The 25226-nt window shown below is 36.6% G+C and overlaps 1 protein-coding gene across 1 annotated transcript in view; it reads right to left on the reverse strand.

Moving 5' to 3' along the window:
* Positions 1–438: 438 nt before the first annotated feature.
* LOC101867774 (contactin-associated protein-like 4) overlaps positions 439–25226 on the reverse strand; it is a 231076-nt gene continuing 206288 nt past the window's right edge. Inside the window, exons 18-25 of the mRNA XM_034073093.1 lie at positions 23494–23712; positions 20782–21021; positions 19216–19440; positions 17709–17842; positions 16580–16667; positions 5013–5231; positions 4595–4666; positions 439–632 (exon numbers count right to left, since the gene is read on the reverse strand). Coding sequence (XP_033928984.1) covers positions 439–632; positions 4595–4666; positions 5013–5231; positions 16580–16667; positions 17709–17842; positions 19216–19440; positions 20782–21021; positions 23494–23712 — 1391 coding nt within the window. The remainder of the gene's footprint in view (positions 633–4594; positions 4667–5012; positions 5232–16579; positions 16668–17708; positions 17843–19215; positions 19441–20781; positions 21022–23493; positions 23713–25226) is intronic.

Raw genomic sequence — 25226 nt, forward strand, 5'->3', positions numbered from 1 at the left:
CACAGCAGAGTTTCTTTAGTACCACAAATTATTCAAATCCATCTTTCACCTTGAACAAAATTTCAGAATAAAATTTTAAATAAAAGAATAACTGCATAACAATTTTCCCATTCAAAAATCATATTCAGTGTGTACATTAAATTTCAGTTGTAGAAGGTAACATCAGAACAGTCAGAAACTACCAACAATGAAATTGGTTACAATATCTAATTCACTGTTACATAAAATGCATTTACGGTATAATAGCTAAGGAATGCATATAATTTAAAGAGGTCCCCTATGGCAATCACTGAGACTGAGCATATGCAATATAGTAAGTCTCAAATCCATTGCATTTACTGTAGACTGCAAGAGCTTTTTCTGTCCACTGAAAGCCCCTGGTTTAGCAAGAAAGTCAGACTGTCACATTATTAAATTAAATTAAATTATGAATACCAATCAGAAGAAGTATTCCTTTTGATTTTCATTGGCTGTATTTTGCATGCTGAGCTCACTTTTCAGTGCAGATTCAGCACTGTCTTCATTTTCAGATCCTTTTGCCTCATTTTTTGAGTATAAGCCTTTTTTTTTATAAATGCGTATGGCTATGGCAGTGATGCATAATAGGATGAATATCACAACTGCTATTACACCTAGAAGAAGAAAAGAGAAAAAAGTCAAGAGAAAGGATGAACAAATAAGGACAAAGAAGGAATTATTCCATCACAAAATGGAGGGGATTGCAGTAAAGCATGAAGAATAGGAAGGCAAAGCTGCTTTCAAAAAGATACAGCACTATAGTATAAACTTTATGGTGATTATTTTGAAATCTGCAGATGGACAATGGGACTAAAAGGGCACTGTTATGACTTTCTCCTTTTCCCCATATCCTATGATTAATGGACAAAGTACTCTTCCTTTTCTCAGGACCCTTTCTCACACCACATGACATCAGGAAGGAAGGAATCATGTGTCCTATCATCAAGCTGTCACCTGCCAATCATTTTTCTTATTAATCACTGCTCCAGGTCTGGGAAAGGAATCTAGAAAGCAGAAACAGAGCAGAACAGGGTGAGGACTAAAGTACCAATCTGGAATTCTGAACGAGATCTTCTATTAGCTCTGACAGTGTATGCCACAAAGCCTAAGCCTCAGTCCCTTGCCAGTAAAAATGGTTTTACAGAATTAGGTCCATTCATATCCAGTATTCCACACAAATTAGCTCAGACCACAGTGACTGGTTCTGACTGGAAAATGCAGTTAATGAGGAGATTCTGTGAAAGAAAATGCAAAACTGGGGGGACCCAGATGTAAAACATTACCGAGACCCCAGTGGGAATTGGCCAGTGCTTATAATCACCTATCATCAGTTCAAATAGGACTGAAATTCTAATGTTTATTCTGCCTCAGGTAAGAAAATTCCAACTACTTTTAGTGCATCATAATGGGATAAAGAGGTTTTCGTGATCTACATTAGCAAAGGCACACATTTTTGTAACTGCGTCATTGTTATGAATAGACAGTGGTTAAAATACTAAAATATTAACATTAAGTCTCACTTCATGTTCAGGGTAAAATGACACAGGCTTGATTCCTTCCCTTTCAGCTTTGTTGCACTTCTTTTGACATCCTAGGTGTTTTACTGCTTTGCATGGCCACATACTCTTGGGTTCATAAGTAAACAAGGTCCCTTCCTACACAGATGGCAGTGAGTAAGCTTCATTCTCCAACAGCTTTAATAGCCCCATATGGTAGGGTAAAATCATCATCAGTACATCTGCCTGCATTATGGTATCCTAGCTGATCAGTCAGAAAATCAAGGAGTAGGCGAATAAGCTTTATATAAGGGTTTCATCAAGCACCGTATGTGCCACATTCTCAACATATAAGAGGGTAAATGGAACACGAATTTATTTTTATAGGTCACTATTTAAGATTTATTGAACTGTTACCAGGGCATGCTGCTCCTGGCAGAGCATATTAGGGACAGTAAGAAAAGTAATACTTTCCACAGTGATAAAAAAGATCTTACAGACTTTGAGCCCATCTCCTCACTTCCTCATTCATCCCCACATGGTCTCAGGCCCTCAAGTTCATGAGTCAGAGGTTACAAATAAACCAGAAGAAAGCAGAACGTGCTTGTCAAAGACGCAAAAAAAAAAAAAAAACTAAGCTGCAGGGAAGGAAAAAAGCACTAAACACTCTGGGAAGCTGTTGTAATGCAATGTCTCAGCTGTAGTAGATGAAGGAACAATCTGGTGTATAACCCAGCCACTAATACAAGAAAAATAAAAACCATAATCTTTAGTTCTGTAAGTAAAAACAGACAATCCAAAATTTGGCATGTCATTTTTGGTTGTTCTCTAATACGAGCAACCGTTCTTAATGGTAGGAACATAATTACTGTGTAGTACCTTCTTCTCTGGAACACACTCTATGATCTTAGTAAATGTTTTCTTTTGTAGATCAAATAAAACAGTCATTCCTTTGTTTCACAGTCATAGGGCATATATCCGGTAAGGGCTTGTCTATAAACTCACCTTGTTTGAGATAGCCGAATTGGTACAATTCTGTGTTATATTCATTTAAGGGTAGTTACACTAAACTTTCACTGTGTTGTACTGCATAAGCTTGCTTTATTTTGACTTTTAAACAACCATAGTTAGGCAGTAGAAAAATTGTGAGTGCATAAACCCAAATATGTTCAATAAAAATAAAATTGTGATGTTATTATTATCTTAAAAAGACTGTAACTAAACTAGCTTGAATTTAAAAAATGCCTTTGTTGCTAGGACACTTAAAACTCTACACTCACAGTAAATTACCTACTATGTAAAGTGATCTTTTATGTAAGTGATCTTTATGTACAAATACTTATATAAAATAATACCTATCATTTGAAATAACAAAATACATTTTGACAGCTATACATGTAGATGAACTCAGAAGCTGTATTTTTAAATTCTGACCCCACTGAACTCCGTGGTAAAATTCTCCAAGTTTGTGTGTATAATACAGGCTTAAGTGTCACTTTACAAGCAAGGAAGCTTCTAGTTTTATACCTCTTATTTTAGTATCTGTAGAGATATTGTGTTAAAGGTCACTGACCGTGCAGTGGGCTGCTGGCAGGCACTGACCATAACAGGTATCATTATTTAAATGGCAGACACACAAACGACTGCAGGTCCCTAACTCCACCTTCCAAAGAAATAATTGCTTTTATCTTGAATGAGAAGCCTTGACAGCTTTATTCTGCTAAATTTTTTTTTAAAAAGCTTTTAAAACCCTTAGAAAGGAAGCTTATTTGGTATTTAAAAGATGGAGGGTATGACCTTTCCCTCCCACTGCCTTCTTTCTGTTGAAGTAACTAATGGAAATTGAAACAGTGAACTATACTGCAAAAATGAATGAAAACAAGTTTCCTTGCCTCACCTCATCCCAAGAGAAGCAATATCACCAGAAATTCTCAGAGGGGAAGATTGTCACAAGAGACAATACTATTCCCTGAGAGAAAAAAACTGAGCTGACATAGCCATACACTTGCTCCAATACCAGTGGCAAGAACTGAATTTTCTTCTGAGGGTCCAAATCCCAAACTCTCCCAGATAAGGCTCACTTGGAGTATACTTCATTTCTATTAAAGAGACGGAACTGGTAGCCTTCCTCACCACAACAGAGAGATCTTGGCGTAAGGACAATCAGTCAGAAAGACACAGTAATGGACAAGCACATCCTGATTATCAGTCCTGTACTTTAATCTCTGCCCTAAACTGTATGCCATATTTGTTCTGATAGGAACAAGAAAATAAAGGGTCTGTCAACATATTTACCTTAGGAACAACTGAACTGTACATGGCTTTTCCACTATTCCTCTGTTAAAAGTAAATGTTCTGAAATAATTTTGTGGATGATCAGTTATAATTCTATTTGAGCTCATAAAATCGTCAAGAGAAATAGAAAGAAACTTGAGTATTTCAAATCATTAGGAATAATTTCTTATTCTTTTTATTAACACAAATTTTATTTTTAAGATGTTAATCAGTGCAAATGATAGTCTGTCCAAGAGTACGTTGCTTTCCAAATGATGAACCAGAATGAAATTTGCCTCAGTCTGTCAAGGAATTGATCCGAGCAGTGTTAGATCCCACTTTCTCAAGGAAAATCTGTTTCTCAAATCTGTTAAGAAAAGATTTTGAACTTGACTGTTCAATTCAAGTAGCAAAATGCTTTTTTTTTTTTTTTTGCATAGTCAAGGAGCAAAGACTGTTCTTTCTTAAACATATGCTATTTTTCATAACATAAACAAGTACTTTTTAAAGTCACAGACACTACCATTAAGCCTGTTAGAAACCTGCTTTTACTATCTTCTGGGTTCAGCAAAGTGTTCCAATGCATAGAAACACTGATTGCTTAAAATTTATGTAGTAAGAAAATATGAGAGCTATTGATTGCATTTAAAAGCAATGCTTGATTTTCTCTACCACTTGTAATAAAATTAATCTTTTTTACTACTATTCTTATGCTCACAAAACTAACTTGAGTTCACTTCAGCACTGAAAGACTCACAGTTATTAGAAATAAGAGATTTCTGTGGAGTTGTTATGGCCCTTATTACCTCCAATAATTGCAGAGTCACTTCTGATTGCATTAGCTAAGGGCTCTCCCTCATCTATTGATCCAGAGTGATCTGCAACAGAAAAAAAAGGAAAGTGGCAAACAAATAGAAGAGGGTTTTCAAGTAATTCTTACATGGTTACATGTACATTATGGTTCAGTGGCATTAGTATGCATCAGTAAGCGTAGAAAGAGCAGTGATGTAGATGATACTTTGCAGAGATAAAGAGAAAAGTGAAAACATTCAGAGGAATAGAGAAAGCCTGAAGAAAAGGAAGTAAGTACACATACAAAAGAATTATTTTTCAAACTGCTCCTGAGATGTTAACCCACAGGGAAGAAAAAACTCCAACAAAACAGCTGTGATTCAGGTCATGAGTACTCTACAGAGATCAGAACAAGTGATAATCATACACTACCTGCAAATGAATGGGTTGTTTCACTTGATGTTGAGTCAGATCCAGTTAAAGTACCACAGTTGGATTCAGTGAGGCGTCCCTTTACAACAATGGGGGCTGAGCTGCTGTGATGCAGTGCAGCCTTCAAAGGAGCTATGTGGTTGAACTGCACTGAAGAGAGACATCCAATAAACCCCTGAGAGTTTGCCTTCATTGTCTCCTCATCTACATCGCTATTTTCTGTTAAACAAAAGGTACAGAACACAATTAATCATAGTGCAAATGTACAAAATAAAGTGACAGAAGAATAAATGAATAATTAACCTGTGTTCCTCTGAGTATATTTGAGTTACTGCAACATATGTAGTTTCCCTGAACCCCTTTCTCGTCTTTCTTTAATGAAAAGACAGTCAAATATATTCAGCCCTTTATTTTAACAGATGACAGTCGTTAGTCTGCTGAGAGAGATGCTTTTAACTTACTATAGCAAAAAGGTAATGGGATTCAACGCAAAAGGATTCAAATGCAACTAATATATTTCAATTAAAATGCAATGCTTTTTCACTGCAAAAAGATAAGGATGAAGCATGCATTCGTGAAAAATACATGTTTTATTAGATTTCTTCTCATAAATATGTACATTTTTGTATCATAATCTTTCCACACTTTAGTATATCTACTTCATACCATCACCATCAAGTCTGTCAAAACAAAACCAAAAACTCTCTTAAGACCTCAGATCCTGGAACTCCATCAAGATATTTTTTGTGAAATTCTAAAAAATAAATGTTGTTGTAGATTACCATACGTTTTACACATGGTACTATTATCTTTGCCACTAAGGAAGAAAAAAACAAACAAAACCCAAACCCAAACCAAAACCAAACAAACAAAAAAAAACCCCTAAAAATATCAACCCCAACAACAACAAAAAAGCACAACACTTACTCTCTTGAGCTGCATTTCTCTATGTATGTACCATGTCAGAGCTTTCTATTTATTCACCAGCTAATGCTCACTAATGCTCTACTTTGGAAATAGAAAACAGTTTATTTACTATGACAGTTCTACTTTAAGTAAAAGCTCTGGAATTACTAATTATTCAAAGCAGACTCCTAAGGAAAGTAAGATTTCAAGTTTTGTGGAAATAAAATGGGAATTTAATCTCATTAATTTGCACCTCCAATTTATCCTTGAACCCGTGAGTGAACTTGTGATCTTTACAGTGGCTACCAAAACAATTATAAATATCAGTGTACAATTCATTCCTCAATACAATTAGGTTAAGAGTGAAAATTGGGCTAATGTGTTTTGGAAGAATATTGCAAAATAGCACAGAGACATTTTCCCCAACTATTCTATTCTTGTTGCAGTGATGAGGTATTATCAGAGCAGTGAAAAGTCTGCTCACCTACACCGATGGATTATATAAAATGTTGGATGTTTAACTGCTCATTTTCTGTGTAGCATACACAGCTTCTGATGCTTGCCTCATCACACTGAAGTATTTGCTAGATTAGGATGTCTTAAGAAAAAATTAAACTGAGGTAACAAGGAAAAGAATGTCCAAACCACCTTGTGATAAAAATATGTATGTCGAACTATAATGCAGGCTCAAAAACCTCAAGAGTGTAGTGTTTTCTATAATTTTTTAGTTTTCTATATGAAGCATTTCATAAGCATTGTATGTGTATAATATGAAAGGAAACTAGACATTTAAAATTCAGAGTTCAACTTACACATTAATTAGAAAATATTGTTGGGATAAAATAAAACTTTATTAAATCAAGCTATCTGGCCGTAAAAATTTATGAGGTTTAGGGAAGACAAACCTATCTCCACTTTAGTGCTTAAGTCAAATTTAACTAACTGACTGAAAATGTCTGACACACATACACACAAGTTGTTGATTGGAGACTGTATTTTATAGTAAACTGTAATTATGTGTCCTTTAGCATCTTAACAGCAATTCATTTCTTAATCTACTCAACTTTTTTTAGCAGAGACAGGCAAAATGACTTCACCTACAAGGATTTAGTTAAAAAACAAAATAAAAAAAAAATTACCAACCAACCAAAGAAACAAACTCCCCCCACCCAAAAAAGGCAAAAAATCCAAAAGCAAACTACAGATTAAGTAACCTCTTTTTTTGAGTTCTGCTTCAACCATCTTTCCTCTCTGAATTAATACTGAAAGTCAGCAGACATAAAGATCAGATAAGAACTTTGAACTTTTTGCTTTTATGAAGCTGAAGATTTCAAAATTTTTCATGTGTCTGTACAATTTTATCTTTTCTCAAAATCAGGCAAGTCCATAATACGCTGGGTGAACTATTGGCTGACAGGCTGGACTCAAATAGTTATAGCAAATGGGGTTACAGCAAGCTGGTGGCCAGTCACCAGTGGGTATTCAGAGCTCAATTATAGGGCCAGTTCTCTTCAATGCCTGGATGCATACATCAAATGTACAAGAGCTGTGGACTCCCTCGAGGGTGGAGAGGCCTTACAGAGAGATCTGGATAGACTTGAGAGCTGGGCAATCACTAAGTGTATGCAATTTAAAATGAGCAAGTGCAGGATTGTCCACCTGGAGCAGATTAATCCTGGTTATATATACAAACTGGGCGATGAGAGGCTGAAGAGCAGCCCCAGAGAAAGAGATCCAGGGGTTTGGGTTGATGGCAAGTTGAGTATGGGTCGTGTGCCCTGGCAGCTAAAAGGTTCAGCTGTGTCCTACGGAGCATCAAGCGTAGGTTTTCTAGCTGGCTGAGGGAAGAGACTCACTCCATACTGCACTGATGTGCCCACACCTTAAGTACTGTGTGCAGTTGTGGATGCCTCAATATAAGAAGGACATCAAACTATTAGAGTGTGTCCAGAGAAGGGCAACCAAAGCGGTGAAAGGTGTCGATGACAAGGCTTGGGAGAAGCGGCTGAGGTCACTTGGAAAAGAGAAGCCTGGGGTGTGATCTTATGACAGTCTACAACTTCCGGGGGGGTGGGGGTGGGGGAGTGGGGGGGGTGGGCAGGAGATTTGGAGCTTCTGATCTGGTGACCAGCAACAGGACATGAGAAAATGGCATGAAGCTGCATCAGGGGAAGTTCAGATTGGACACTGAGAAAAGTTTCTTTACTGAAAGGGTGTCCATCCCTTGAACATGCTTCCTAGGGAAGTGGTCACAGTGCTAAGCATGTCAGAGTTCAAGGAGTGTTTGAATAATGCTCTTAGTCACAGGGGGTAGTATTGCTGGGACTAAGGAGTTGGACTTGATGATCCTTATGGGCCCCTTCCAGCTCAAGATGATTCTATGATTCTATTAATCTGCATGGTTAAAAAAAAAAAAACAACAACAAAAATGATCATTTGTCATTCGCAATTAAATTACTAGCTGGAGGTACTAACAACATACTTGGAATGGACTGCCATAAAATCTTACATTTGCGCAACAAGCCTGTACTGTACATACTTGCGCTGTACTTACTGTACACACTTGTGCAACGTACCTGTACTGGTATGCAGATTTTCACATGGCCTGGTTTTTTCCATTAAAAGTACTTATTACAGTTAAAACTAATTACACCTGCACACCCAGTTGAATCATATATTCAACTATATCAACCATATATCATATATTCAACCTACAAACCAGGGCTGGTTAGTTGTGGTTAATATATAACCAAATAATTGCTACTATGCTGTTAATTTTTACTGAGGTTTACTTATGATTCAGATTGAGATGATCAGGAGGTAATTTACTGAAAAAAAAAATCATTAAACAATTATTTTTCTGATTTTTGCGCACAAAAGAATACCTTCTAAAACCAATCCAAAATGGTCCAGGCCCATTTTCCTTAATTTGCTATTTGTTTCAGCAGTTTACTACTGAAAAAAAAATCACAGTAAACAATTTGACTGACAGGAAAGAATAGACAGTTCTATCACTGAGATTTTTGCTACTTTTTCAACAATACAAATCCAGCAATTAGGAGTCACAAATGGGTGTTATTTCTAGAACCATCATTTGTTATTGATGAGATTGAGAAGAAAAATCTTTAAAATAAGACTTTTAAGGGCAGATATTTTGCTAACAGAATTATTTAATCAAAGTAAAGTATCTCCGTTAAATCCCTGATTATTGATTTTTTAAATACTGCTATTTTGCCCAAAATTGCAAGACTGTGAAAACTTTCTCTTTCTCCAAAAAGTTATTCTGAAAAGCTTCTGTATTGGAAGGAAGCTTTGACAAGCTTGGCTGACTAAATTAGAAATCCAATTACAAAAAATAAATTAAAACCAATTATATGTGCTTTAAATTGGGGGAGCTACATAAAAATGCATATTTTACACTAAGTCTTCTATTAAAGGCTTTTTTAAACAAACTTTAACAGACTGATTTTTACCATTTTATTACTATATGTATTCTCAAATTCATATAATAGAGAAAGTTGCATAAATAAAAAATATAATTTTTAAAGTAACTTCTATTTAACATGTGCATTACTGCAAAGGTTTCTGGGAAGTACCCAGACATTATTGTTTTAAAAGACTGATTTTCAAATTAAGAATTTGAATTATCATTGCATTTTTGCATATCAGTAGAACATAGATTTTTGCAATTCTGTCATTATCTTTATCAATAAAACCATAATTAGAGCTCTTAAAGAAGCTGTGCAATTGTTATCCTCAAAGATATTTCCATAAAGACAGAATTAAAGTATACAATTTTGTAATTTCAGAGATAAATGAATCAATATAAGAAAAGAAAAATACATAACAAATAGAATAGAATAGTTTGAATATACAGAAATTTCATATGTGGGCCCAAATTCTATTACTGGTTTAACATAGGCATTCTTATTAAAAGTCAAGTGAAAATTTGGTTTTATTTATTACGGGAATAACCAATTTTTCCATTGTTGGAGATGTCCATAATCATGCATCCCTTTAAGCAAACTGGCTTATAAACACACATTCTCATTAGCTGGTGAAACCTTGTGTACAAATAAGACCTAAGTAAATCATGCTGAAAGCCTGTTTTTACCTCAGCATGGAAAGGTTAACAACTCTCATTGAAGAAAAGGTCACCAACAGCTCACCAGCCTCACCCTTGGGAAGGCTAGGAAGCTTTGTCCTGCACAAATTGATGCAAGTTTTGATACAGAGTCTCATAACAAAAATGGCAAAACTTTTAATTCTGTATTTGTCATTGTAGTATTACCCTCATGTGAGCGTGACTCCAAAAACTACTACACTTCAAAACATTACAGATAGTGGTGTGTTGAAATATTTTAAACAATTTTCTTCTAGAAGTTTATATTTCAGCTATTATTCTTTATAAAGTTATGCCTAAACAGCCATTCTCTTTTCTATTCTTTGTGCATACCTACATACCAGTTCTTTTCTCAACTGTAAATTCTACAAAGAAAAATTGCGCTTTAAAAGTGATACCATTTCTGTTTGTGTTAGAGGTCCTTAGCTTTTTTCCCAGTGAGAAAATAGATTAGCTACATTAAGACTCTTCCAAATAATCAGTAGTAAAAATAATTATGATTTTTTTTTAAATCTACAAACATGATCTTTAAATTCATTGCTTAATGCATTAATAATTGTAACTAAAAGCTACTTAGTATCTGGTTACCACCATTATAAAAACAGTTATCACTGTAGGTCTTTTATTCTTTCACCTCTTATAGATAATACTATCAGAATTGAAAACTACAACCATCTATTCCATCAATAAAAAAGTAACTGTGTTGCCTTATCCAAATAGTTACATGCAATATCTCAATGTCTAAATGGAGATCAGTAACATGTGTTCCTCAGTGGTTGGCTCTGGGACCAGTATCGCTCAATGTCTTTATTAATTACATATACAGTAGGACTGAGTACATTCTCAGCAAGTTTGTGGATGACACTAAGCTGAATGATGCTGTTGATTTGCTAGAGGGAAGGAATGCCATCCAGAGGTATTTTTGCAGGCTCAAGAGGTGGGCCAGTGAAAACCTCATGAACTTCAACAAGGCCAAGTGCAGGGTCCTGCACCTGCACTGAGGTAAACACCAGTATTTATACAGACTGGGGGATGAATGTATTGAGAGTAGCCCTGCAAAGAAGGACTTTGGGATGCTGGTGGATGAAAGAATGGGTATGAGCTGGCAATGCATGTTTGCAACCCAGAAAGCAAAAAAAAAAAAAATGTTGCCAGCAGGTCAAGGGAGGAGATTCTTATCACCTTATATATATGTGATAGAAAGCATTAAACTTTTTTTTCTTTTTTTTTTTTTTTTTTTTTTTTTACTCTGAATAGAGTAGAAAGCTAATTTCAAACACGTTTTGTTTTCAACTTACATTATTTGAATGTTGGGCAGAGACTGCCCCCAGCCAGTGACATGATGGACTATTTCAAATAATATTTTGCTTATCAGTAGGAGATTCTTTGGGAAACATAACAGGGTTTTCTACCATCATAGCCAGGACAGTATTTCTGGCACTGCTACACTTGAAGAAATACTGATTTACCAAAGCTGTTACATTATTACCAAAGGTGCTATACAAAAAGTGGTAGATACAGGGATTGCAGGGAGGCACGTCAGGTACATAATAATAAAACACCTCTAAACTAAACAGCATACAACTGAGTCAGAAGAAAACACTTCTTCAATCTTCTGGTTTAGGGTAGGTATTATGTAAAACACGTAAATAGTTCCTGTAAGCCTGTGAGATAAAGTAATATATTATCTATACCAACTTGAGATGATTTTTTTTTTCCTATGTTCCATAACAAAGTATTCGGAATTTACTTTTACAAAAAGCATGTTAACACTTTAGCTTACTTGAAGAAATTTTTAAAGACTGGGAAACCACTTTTTTACAGGCATTTTACTGGCTAAATATTCAAGCAAAAAGAGTTAGTGAAGGAGGCAGTGCATTTCCCACATCTTGCTTTGTAAAAGGGTTTATAATTTCTGTTAAAAATAGTTTTGATTAAAAAAAAAAAAAAACAGAATTTCTGTTGGCAATGGTGACCTGTGAGCTATATGAAATTATAAACATTTAAGATCTATAAACTTAAATTTTTAATTTAAATTTTTTAAGTTTAATTTAATTTAACTAATTTTCAGTAGTCCTTATTTTGATAAACCTATTTAATCTACACTTAGCCCAAGACTACTTGTAGAAAGGTGAAAATAACACTCTAATAGCAAAATGGTGAAAATATCAGTGTAGCCTTAATTACTAAATATCATGAACTATCTGTCTTTTATTTAAACAAAAAATGCTACTAGAGGAATGTACAAATGGACTTTTGCTTGATACAGGAATGCAGCAACATAGACTTTAACTGTCTACTTTCTTTGTCAGAGACATGGACAATGGGATTCATGTGACAACAGCAAGCTGAGAAATTCTGTTGCCTTCTTTGAGGGGGTTACAGCAGTTGTGGATAAGGGATGTGATTGATGTCACCTACATGCACTTGTGCAAAGCTATTGACACTGTAATGCATCCTTGTTTCTAAACAGGACAGGCATGGATCTGATGGGTGAGCCACACTGTGGATAAGGAATTGGTTGGATGGTCACACTCAAACTGTCGTCAGCAGCTCAATGCCCAAGAGGAGACCAGTGACAAGTGATTCTCCTTAGGGGTCAGTACTGGGATCTATTAAGCACCTTTCTTGGAGATATGGACAGTAGGATTGAGGGCACACCCAGCAAGTTCACTGAGGACACGAGCCTGTGTGGTGTAATCAACATGCTGGTGGGAAGGGATGCCATCCAGAGCGACCTTGACAGACTTGGGAGGTGAGCCAGTGCAAATGTGTATTTTAACACGCCAAGTTCAAGGCACCTGGGTCAAAGTAAAACCAAGCACAAACACAGGCTGTGAGGAGGCTGGATTGAGAGCAGCCCTGAGGAGGACTTGGGGATGTAGGTTGATGAGGAGCTCAACATGACCCAGCAATGGGCTCTTGCAGCCCAGAAAGATAACTGTATCCTGTGCTGCATCAAAAGTATCAGGTTGAGGGAGGTGATTCTTACCCTTCTACTCTGCTCTTGTGAGACCCCACCTGGAGCGCAGCATTCAGCTCCGGGGCCCTCAACACAAGGATGTGAACCTACTTGAGTAAGTCCAAAGACTTGGAGCTGTTGGAGGTCAAAAGAAAGCCATGAAGATGATCAGAGCACTGGAACACCTCTCCTATGAACACAGGCTGAGAGACTTAGGCTTGCTCAACCTGGAGAAGGCTCAACAGGAACCTTATAGCAGCTTTCCAGTACCTGACAGGAGCCTGCAGGAAAGCTGGAGAGGAACTTTTATACAATGGCATGTAGTGACAGGACAAAAGGTAATGACCATAAACTGAAAGAGGGGAGATTTACGTTCGATATTAGGAAGAAGTTCTCTACTGTGAGGGTTTTGAGGCAGTGGCACAGATGGCTCAGGGAAGTTGTGGCTGCCTCATCTCTGGAAGTGTTTAAGGTCAGGTTGGATGGGACTTGGAGCAACCTGGGCTAGTTGAAGTTGTCCCTGCTGATGGCAGGGGGATTGGAACTAGGTTACTGGTGGAAGTAACTTAAGGTTCCTTCCAACCCAAACTATTCTATGATGTTATGTTTCTAATAACTTTTGAGGAAAGTAAAATATCCTTTAAATTTTCAGCAAGACAAAGTCTTCCTCTATCAATGAGTTTTTCCAGTGTGACAAATATTGAAGAGCTTGAGACATTTTGTTCAGGCTATTTTATTTTAACAAAATTAACAAAATGGTAATTGTAGATAGGTAAATTTAATTTTTATCATTACTACAGGGATACAGATGCCTTTAAATGAATCTTCAGGAGACAAAATATTTTGTCATAGTATAAATTGATTTTAAAAAGTAACTCTAATAAGTTTTTGTTTACATTAACTTATACCTAACTGTTGACATCAAAATCTAATCACAGAGAGTTTTTCAAATATGGTACATGAATAATAGCGTTCTGTGGTCTTTGTGTAAGATTTCAGAGTGATTTTTTTTTTCCCCCAAGAGTAAAAAAAAAAAAAAAAAAGCAGTGTTTCATAATGCTTAATTGCACAATTGAATAGAGAAATGTGAAATTATTTTTAATGGAATCCACTTGATCATTTCTTAGGAAATACTTACCCATTATTATATTGTATTTCAACAAGCCTGAAGCTTATATCTTGATTGTGAACGAGTATCTAATTAAATTGAAGACAAAAAACTAATTTCAGTGAATTTAGGGTTATTATTTTTTTAAAGTGCTTGTCGTGGTTTAAACCAAGTCCCCCAACTCCCGGAGAGTTAGGAAGGAAAATCCAAAGAATGTAGCCCCCACGGATTGAGATAAGAACGGTTTAATAGCCAAGGCATAACACAATAATAATGATACAGCCAATAACAAGCGAAAAGAATACAACACCTCACCAACCACCAACCCATAACTCACTCCACCCTGCCTGGCCGAGCACTGCGTGCTCCCTCCTACATTTTCCTCCAGAGCTCCACCCCTCCTGCTCTCTCTCTCTCCCAATATGCATCCTGGGCATCACGTGCTATGGCATGGAATACCTCATTGGCTAGCCTGGGTCAGGTGTCCTGTCTTTCCTTCCTCCCGGCCTCCCCTCCTCCACCTGGCTGGAGCACGTGCTCAGAAAAAAACCTTGAACAAAAATGCCCTCAAAACATGCTCGCTATCAAGCAACTATTCCCAGCCCAGAAGTCAAAACACAGCACTGCACCAGCTACAAGAAGGAGAAAAATTACTGCCATGGCTGAACCCATTGCATTATTCACCCCTTATTCCATACCATTCACGTCATGCCCAGATCCCACATTTTCAATACACCATCACTCTTAAGTCCACCCCTCGATCATGAGTCAATCTCTAAGTTACATCTCTGGAATGACGGCCTGAAGTATCTGCGCCCACCAGGCTCAAAATCATTCACCATCCTCTTCAGCAGTTCTACAGCTTGCTGCTGGAGAGTCCATACAGCTGCCTTCCACTTCCAATGCTTCCAAAGCACTGGAGGGGCCCAGTGGATCAGATACCTGGACATACTGTCCCACATGCCCCGCCACTCATGACTGTCCAGCCTTGGGGACAGTCTCCTGGTGCTCCTATGTACTTGTCTAACCTTAGAAAAGACCCAAACTTGACTCTGTTTAACTTTTGGGATCGGGGCTGATGTACCTGCCCTGCTTGCCAGTTCTCCCACCACCAGCCTCTCCCCCTGAGTCCGGATCCTCCTCCTCCGCCCTGCTGGGAAATGCTGCGTGGTCTCCTGTATCCTGCTGGGGCTCGGCGGATGACTTCCAGGGAATATTCTCGGACGCTGCAAAGTTCGGAACGGCAGCGGGACTCGGCTCCTCCACCGCCTCGCTGGGAAGCGCTGCACGGTCTCCTGCGTCCTGCTGGGGCTCGGCAGGCGACTTCCGGGGGACACTCTTGGCCGTCGCGGGGTCGGGAACTGCTGCGGGACTCACTTCCCCTGCTGTCTGATCCTGCTGTTCAGCTACCGCCCCGCTCTGCTCCTCCCCTGCCCGTTCCCACTGCTCTGCCACAGCTGTTTGGCTCCCCGTGCCGCTCTCCCTGGCAGCCTCATCTGCCGGCAGCTCCCGGGGCCGCTCCTTCCCAGCCTCACACAGCCTCACGTACATGAAGACGAGGATAAGGACAAGGACGGCGAAGAGCAACGGGACGGCCTGGTACAAGTCCAAGTCCACAGCCACGTCTATCCCCCCCTGCTGCCAGAGACCCGCCGTATTACAAGCCTCCGACACAAAGTACAGTGAAACAAAAGCTTTAGCCCAAGCCCCATGATCCACAAACACAAACACATCCAATCCATACACAAAGTACCCGGCAATATCCCGAAACCGCGAGATCCAGAGAAAAACCTCTAAGAGCCAATAAATCAGCATTGTGACAAGAGACCATAAATCCGCTCAGATCTGTTCTTATCTCAAAGCCTTGGGCCCCACGTTGGGTGCCAAAAAATGTTGTGATTTAAACCAAGTTCCCCAACTCCCGGAGAGTTAGGAAGGAAAATCCAAAGAATGTAGCCCCCACGGATTGAGATAAGAACGGTTTAATAGCTAAGGCATAACACAATAATAATGATACAGCCAATAACAAGTGAAAAGAATACAACACCCCACCAGCCACCGACCCATAACTCACTCCACCCTGCCTGGCCGAGCACCGCATGCTCCCTCCTCCATTTTCGTCCAGAGCTCCACCCCTCCTGCTCTCTCTCTCTCCCAATATGCATCCTGGGCATCACGTGCTATGGCATGGAATACCTCATTGGCTAGCCTGGGTCAGGTGTCCTGTCTTTCCTTCCTCCCAGCCTCCCCTCCTCCACCTGGCTGGAGCACGTGCTCAGAAAAAATCTTGAACAAAATCGCCCTCAAAACATGCTCGCTATCAAGCAACTGTTCCCAGCCCAGAAGTCAAAACACAGCACTGCACCAGCTACAAGAAGGAGAAAAATTACTGCCATGGCTGAACCCATGTCAGTGCCTTGATGATGCTTTGATCTATGTTTTAGTAAATCTTACAGTGTTCCACTTACCTAAAATCTTGCCAAGTGTGAAAGACTTAATTGCATTGAATTCTGTGCCTGAAGTCAGAACAAACTTCATTCTTTCGTTCTGGTTAACCTGTAAAATGGTTAAGTGAAGAATAAAGTGCAATAATGCGGGAGATATTAGTCAAAGTTTGCACAAAAGCAGATATAATCAAGGTTAAAAATTAAAGGAGCTGAGGGCAGCATTTGTTATTTACAGCATAAAAACTATTCTGGAAATAGATGATCATCTTCATCAGATCACTGATTATAGCTGCAATACTTCTTAAGCATCCCACTTAATAAACCTTTATTTATCTTATTGGTTTGTCTGATTCTTTTTCATCTATGAGATGAATAAATGTGGTAAACCTTCAAAAAAATGAAAAAGGTTCTTTTCATTAAAAAAGGCTTTCAACATTTAGTTCATAAAGATCAAATATCATACTGTAAATTTTCTGCCCCTAGGGTACCTCTAGAACTACTTGTCGTCAAGCCTTGTACCAACGCATAATTAAACAAACTCGGCTCTAGTCTCAAAATACTAACTTGTAACATCTAGGTTTTTAAAATTATAATATTAAAAAATTAAGATTTTTTTTACATGTTAGTATATAATATTAGCAAACCAAATCTTTCTACTTTATCATAAAATTTCTACAAAAAAATAACAAAAATCTTTTCCTTAATAGTCACATTGCTTTGATGTGAAAGGGTCCAAAGAAAATAAGACAAATAAATATGCTTAAATTTTTATCTAGATGTTAATTGTAATGTAGTTTGATATGTAATTTGAAACAGAAACCAGAATGCAAGACCCCCAAAAAAATCAGTACTCATACGCATCTCATAAATGTTGAAAAATTAACCATCAAGTAATTGAATTTTCATATAAAATTGTGATATATTCACCTTTTGAAACAGAAAAATTTAATACCAAAAAGACTGTCTAATGTAGATTTTTCATTGTACAACATAAGTCTGCTATCCTTTGCTTTATTTACTTGAGATACTAAAGTACAGTTTATCTGAGGTAATTGTTTTGTAACTTTTTACTTAATTTTGCTTCATGTATTCTACTTTTTAAAGATAACCAACTTTGTGGTTTGGTGTTTTTTTTGTCTAACTGAATTACCTCTACAAAGAGCATTTCCTCCTCTCTCTCAATCTTCACGTGTTGCAGTTGTCCATCAGCCATGCTTTTGAGATTGATGTTGAAGATATCAGGATCTTGATGGCTATCTAGCTTGTACCTGATCTGCAAACTTCCTGCAGGGTTAAATAGAGTAAAAACATTAGTACACTACATATACAACAGACAGTGCATTTCATATACAATGTCTGCTGCTTCACAGGAAGAACAAAGAAATGTTTGAATTATTTAAAAAATTAACTATGAGAAATCTACGTAAGTGATACATTAAAAAAGGCAACAGGAAAAGTAATAGTAATGTTGGAGGTAGGAAGTATTTGCAAAGAAAGCCATAAACTGTCACAATTCTCCAAAATTAGTTAATTTGTGCAGAGATTTTAGTAAGTACTTTTATAATCCTGCTGAGAAAGGGTTGGTCTGATAACTCATATTAATCAAATGAAATTCAGTACTTTATAAGTACTGTTCTTTAATAATGTTTACACTGTCTGGGCCTGTAAACTTCTGGCCATTTGCCATTTCACTTGGATGCAGTTAATAACTTCTAGCTCACTTTCCTTTTATTGTTAACACCTAGTGTACTGTCACAGACACTAACACACAGACTCTGCCACAACAGAGCACAGACACGGCATAGCTTCCGTGTCAGAGATTTCCTCTCAGCTGTAGATAGATAGACTACAACTTTATACTCATCTTTCAGAAACCAAGGCTCAGGCCATAATCAGACCAGTCAGGAGTAAAACATTTTCCACCTCTCACAATGGGGAGGGTGCTAAGGTTATTCTATATCCAAATCTGTATTTGGGAAAGCACAGAACCTTCTTTGAGCATAGAACCACTGTGACTGCAGAGTCTCTGATAAACCCAAAGATTCACCTCAGTATGTGAGTTTTTTTTTAATTAAATAAAAAATGTAATAATTAAATAATAAAAAGATCTGGACATAGAAGAAAGAATGAAAAGAAAGATATAACTAACACCTGATCTTCAGCATAAATTGAAACATCGATTATGTTATGCGTATTTTCACAGCAGTGTATATATGTATGGTCTTAGGTATATAAGTAGCTTATGCAACTACTTGAATGTAACGACCCATTTGATTTGGAAATGGATAATGCACTTCTAAAAAGTATTTCATTATTTAGCATGAGAATGTCAATTAACATGGTGAGTGAGCAGCAGACAAATCAGATATACCTTTTGAGTTTCATTTAAAAACTTTTAAAACATATTCTACTGTATTTCTAGAGAATTTCCAGAAATAACTATTTCTGCCAACATGATAAAAATCAGTAGTAAAAATTCAAACTACAGTAGAAGAAATGTTTTTCATGTGAAAAACCCTGCTTAGTGCAGCTGAAAAATAAATGTATCATTTATAGCAACAACAGAACAATGCTTAGTTTGTGACTCAGTTCTGGCAATCAGGGTTGGCAGCTATGATGTTTATTAGTGTTTCCATATGACATATCTGAACACTCACCATTTCTGGTGAGAATGACTGAGAGGTATTCCTTGTAGAAGGAGCTGACATAGAGCAGCAAGCTGGGTGTCCGTGTTGTTCGGAAGGCAAACGTAATTGCTTCTCTGTTCAATGTCATGTCAGCATAGAAAGAAGAAGCATGAGAACTGGAATTTTTAGTTAAGGTGTAGTATTCTTGAAAATTGTATGTCACAGAAGTGCCAGCCCCAAAATAGGCAGAGATCTCTGAAACAAAACGTAATTTGATTTTTAAATATCATGCACAACAGGACTACCTCTCTTTTCTATTTATTTCTGATACAAAAGAAGACAAAATGTATTCTTAATTATTACAATAAAGCTGAAAATAAAATATAAATGGAACTAATATTGAGGACTATAGCAAAAAATACAACCCAACATGGGTAGACTAAGACCAATTAGGTAGGTGTCTTAAATATCTGTTGTATAAAGTGCTTCTTTTTGTCTAGTTTTAGACATACTTTCTGGTTTGGGTTTGTTGTGGTTTTTTTTCCCCTTTTTTATCCATGTCCTCAAGCCCAATGTGTCCTCTCTTGTACATATTATTCCCATAGATTATCCCACACTTTCAGTAACAGGAGCCATTTTAGCTATTCAAGTATAATAAACTTAGATCGTGACCATTAGTCTCTTCAGTGTTTGCAGGGGAGGAGGAAGAGACCATTCCTCACTCAATGACATTAACACCACAGGTGAGTTAAGGTATAAGAGAACTCCACATGAGCTTCATACTTCTAGTGGCAGTGGTGGCTGGATAGATATTATGCTAAATAATTTAGAGGAACATGGAGTTATGACATGTAAGCCACAAGGTACTGTGCATAATCCCTTTAGTACATTGAGGAAGCTAATATTTTTTAATGGATTAGAATTATATTTAAATACAAAAAGTTCTAATTTTACATTCTTAAAATTAAATTTGACAACTTATGGTCATAGAAACATAGAATGGTTTGGGTTGGAAGGAACCTTAAAGACCATCTAGTTCCAAGCCCCCTGCCATGGGCAGGGAGATCTTCCACTAACCAGTCTCCATGATGCTAATTAGATCATTTACCTGTATGACATCATCACCAAAGAATTCCTTTAAAATGGCTGAGAAATTAGGCTCAGCCCTGTTTTTAATGTTTTCACTTTGTTCTCAAGATAAAAAGAATTTTACCTTCTGCATCTTGTTTTCCAAATTTTGTCTTAGTTTTGCAATTAAGACTTACAAGACAGAAATTAAAAAATATTCATATAGTTCATAACTTATAGCAATATTAAATAATCAAAGGAGTTGCATAACATTAAATAATGATGTTAATTTCAGTGTGATCCTGCTTTAAGCAGAATATGTTGAACACATCTTTGGAAGACAGTGTTTAGCAAAACTTAGATTTACCTAACAAAATTAGTTGAATGTTTCTCTACCTTAACAAATACAAATATTTTACAAGCATTTAAGCATCTCTTTAGACTGCTGTCAAGATCTTGCTCTGAACTGTATGGTCAATACTTCTGAACTGTATTTTAATAACTGACAAAACTAAATGACATGCTTGCCTTTCTTACAGAACGGCCCAGCATAGGCTGAGAAAGTGCAGTCACAGGAGAATCCACTGTATCTCTCTTTACATTTTCCACCATTGTGACACAGTTTGCCATAGCTGCTACAATGTCCTGGACAGCCTGGTTCAACTCCCGGTGTTATCTTTGCTCTCTCTTCCAGATCAAGGGCCATTCCATTCAACTGTAATGAACGAATGCATCCCAAAAATCCTTTCTGCCTGGATGCTGTCCCACCTGAAATAAATTTATGTGATCTTTAAAAAAGTTCAATGCATTGATGTGCAAAAACATCTTTATACTTTACAGCTCCTGAACAGTGTGTTATGAATTTTCAAGTTTCAAGCTTACTCATGCATAAGTACTTATAAATAGCTTTAAAAACATATCTGATTTTTTTTTTGTCAAGCAATAGAGCAAACACTTGAAGATTTAATGGGAAATAAGGATTTTGCACAGTAAGATACCAAGCAATGATACATACTTCTATTAACTGACAAAGGATTAACATGCAGAATTTGGAGAGGAGAGGACAGTACAAGAAAGAAAGAGGAAAGGAAGTGAGGAAAAAAGAGGTGAGGGGAAGATAAAAAGATAAAATATCAAAGAAAAAAGGAAAAATAAAATAAAATAAAAGAAAGAAAAAAAGAATAAAAGGAAAAAAGGAAAAGAGAAAAAATATAAAAGAAAGAAGGAAGAAAACAAGGGAGGAAAGAAAAGGAAGAAGGAAGAAGGGAAGAAAGAAAAGGAAAGAAAGGAAGGAAGGAAGGAAGGAAGGAAGGAAGGAAGGAAGGAAGGAAGGAAGGAAGGAAGGAAGGAAGGAAGGAAGGAAGGAAGGAAGGAAGGAAGGAAGGAAGGAAGGAAGGAAGGAAGGAAGGAAGGAAGGAAGGAAGGAAGGAAGGAAGGAAGGAAGGAAGGAAGGAAGGAAGGAAGGAAAGAAGGAAGGAAAAGAGAGGATGGAAGAGTGATGAGCTGTACAGTTTTAACTTTTTTATATCCTACTGGCTATTCAACTGATTTGTGTCTCTGTCCATCTGTGTGTCTTTTGGTATAGATCACAGAACTCCACAGTTAGTGTGTGGCCTGACATACTTTGTCCCATATTACAAGCTGTGTCCATTCTTGGATAATAGAAATGTTTATCCTTCTCACTACAGCAGAATACCAATCAGGATAAACTTGAATACCAAGCATATGTGATAAAGATACAGGGCAATCCTAAGGCTAATAATAATTTTTGCTTCATTTGTTTTTTCACTGTTTAGGACATTTCCCGACCACTAACATTTTTTTCATCCTGATTGCTTAGCAAAGGTGTGCAATCTACATACCATCTCTCTTGTCCTTTGTTGCACAACTTAATCACATTTCTTGTTGCTTGCTCTCTTTTAAAAAGTAAAACCAGAAAATATTGCACAATATGTAAGATTACAACTTATAATTCTCATGAATTTCAAATCAACTTCTGGTTTAATGTAGATTTAATTCTTTTCTATTTTCAAAGTTTGTAAAATTCTTGGTGTTACATGGAAAATCTTGACATAGCTGTTCTTGTTAACAGATATAATGGCACAAAAGCACCTAACAATATGAAGATTTGATGTTATCTCTGCTAAAATGAGCATTTTGGTGGGAGATTCAGGCTTTTGTTCTGGCTTCTTTGGAAAACCAGAGTATACACATCCAAGAAATACAGTGGTTTAGCCCAAAGAAATGTCATTCTTAATATATTAGTGACTGACTGATGTATGACTATGGCAGGTACTAGGTACCTGATGTTTGCTGTATAAAGCAACATTTAAGTAGATGAGTAAACATTTAAGTAAAGTGCCTCTGCTAATGTCATTCTTCAGATACCATATATTTAATTTTTCTCTAAATCCTTTCATTGGCTTGAGCAGACAATTCTGAGCCTGTATGAGCAGACTGTCATTTAAAATAGTAAAACAGTAAGTCTTATTCCTCCTGCCACTGAAGAAAATTATATTTAATTGAAGAAATGAAAATATCTAATAAATTGCTGGGAGTTGTAAAAAGTTCGTTATCCAAAAAGTTTGTTCAACTCAAACACAAAATAAACTACACACCATATTGATCTACATGACAGTATTACTGTTAGTTGCAGAAACAGGTTACTCCAGAAAACCCTTGCTAGCTAATCCTCACAAATTATGTTCAGGAAATGCATGACAAATTTTTTGAATGAATTACCATCATTTGTCATGTCACACTTCAAAAGCACTGTTTTATCAGAATAAAATTAAACAAATGCCAATTTTTGTCAGTTCTGCTCCAAATTATTTCTAAACAATTGTACAAACTCATAAGGGATTTCAAGGTGCACAGTACTATAACAAATGTTATTTCATTTTACTCTGGGATCTTCAAAAATTTTCAGAGAGGAAAAAACCACACAAACCCAAAAGCAAAACAGAATCACTCTTCTAATTCTCCTAAACATTATATGAGAAAATGAGTCACATAGAATGCTTGTAAATGCATCAAAAAAGTTTTTAAACTGTCAGCTCAATACAGGAGAATGCACTGAATTTGTAATGTCAAAATATATCTCCATCTCTATGGGTGTTTCAAAGAGACTCTCATCTCATCATACAAACTCTCTTCAAAAGATCCAGTTGCCACCTTTTTGTCTTCCATTTTTTCTTTTTTTCCAACATATAAGAAAGATTCTGTAAAATGAGTGCCTACCTACAAAAAGCTGGCTGTTGAGCTGCAAGCGAATATGCCCATCAGGTGGAGCAGTGTGAGACATTTGAGGAAACTGATCTACTTGTAAGGATGCCTCTTTGATGTTTCGTTCAGCCTTCACATAATGCCACTGGTTGTCATTTAAGGAAGTGGGTGATTGCACTGTAACTTCACTAGGTCCATTTCCAACATCAAATGAAAAAAGCACTTCAGATGGAGCTAGAAATAGGTCGGTAATAAAGGATATTTAAATTATTTCATAGTCAATTCATTCACAAAATCACAAAGTAACAGAACAAGTTACTTTAAAGAGCAGCCTGCTATTTACTGGAGTAAGTAAGACTGACTGTTTTAGTGGAGAAGCTTACTTCAGGAGGCCTATCCTCAAAGCTCATTCTTCGCACTCATTGACAGTGAAAACAATGATTCATTCACAGCATGAAAATCAAACCTTTAGTGGACATCTAGAAAGCATAGTAGTCAAGAAACTGTAAAATATTCTAGCTTCATTATTTTTCAGTTTGAATAAATAGCATCTCTTGACTACATGCTAATTGGTTATCATTATTAACCGTATTTAAATTATCACCACTATAATTCAATCAACATCTACTGTCTGTTTGCTTTTGTTTTCACATAATCTCTATGAATATCAGAAGGTAAATTTCAATACAGTTTTTAAGGCTATGTATAATGTGAATTAAATTGAGCAATTTCATCAGCAATGTTTCACATCACATGGTTTTATAGTTCACTTAGAAAATCATAACTGAGTCCCTGCAGGTCAAAATAGATGAAATCAAAGATTTGAGAATTATGACTATCCTCCCTGAAACAGTTTCTTTCACATACTCAAAGACAATCATGCATGAAAATACGTAATCCCTAAAGAAGGAATTACCATAATTTTTAATTACTAAGGGTTTAATTAAATGACTAGAGGTATGAGAAGATTCCATGTATCTAGAAGAAAGTTTCCCATTTATGTCATTGAACTCTGAGAGAAAAGCAACCAATTTGGAGGGGTCAAGGGAAAAAAATCAGCTTCAAACAACATTTTCAAAGATGCGTTTGCTGATTTAAAAAAAAAAAAATAAATCAATTGTTTAGGTTCTTTTTTTTACCTTTAAAAGATACATTAGACTTTTTATAACAGATCCATTTTGGCCAACCTTTAGACTGAGTAATGCCACACACTTGCAATCCCTTAAACCCAGAATCTCGTTATTATAAAGTACTTTTCTCTATCAGTTGAACTTGAGAGATAAATGTAAAGTGACAAATACACCAAGTATTTGACTTACTAAATAAGATAGGGCATAATGTGAGGTCAATTTTTAAACAGAATGACTTTTATAATAAATGATCTCTTCTGCATAAAATAAAGATCAACGGTTTTATATAATAATAAGAATTACATTATGTCTAAAAATAGTTTCTTAGTAAAATGAGTTTCAGGATTAATTTGTTTCATTTGGACAAAGTTGAGAGCTAGTTTCCCCTTACTGAGGGTTAAAAGAAAAAACCCAAACCACACAGTAGGAGAACAAAGGCAACAGAAACTCCATGTGACAGGGTAAAGAGAATTTCTGCTGAATGTTACCTTCTGTAGGGAGGTCTTTGTACTCTTCTAGATATTGTTAGAGTGAAGCCTGAAAACACAAATTCTGCTTTGAACTCACTGAATGTTCCTATTAAATAGCATATCAGAAAAACAGATCTCATAAATAATG

Source organism: Melopsittacus undulatus, chromosome Z (genome assembly GCF_012275295.1).
Source record: "Melopsittacus undulatus isolate bMelUnd1 chromosome Z, bMelUnd1.mat.Z, whole genome shotgun sequence".
In the NCBI taxonomy this organism is placed as follows: Eukaryota; Metazoa; Chordata; class Aves; order Psittaciformes; family Psittaculidae; genus Melopsittacus; species Melopsittacus undulatus.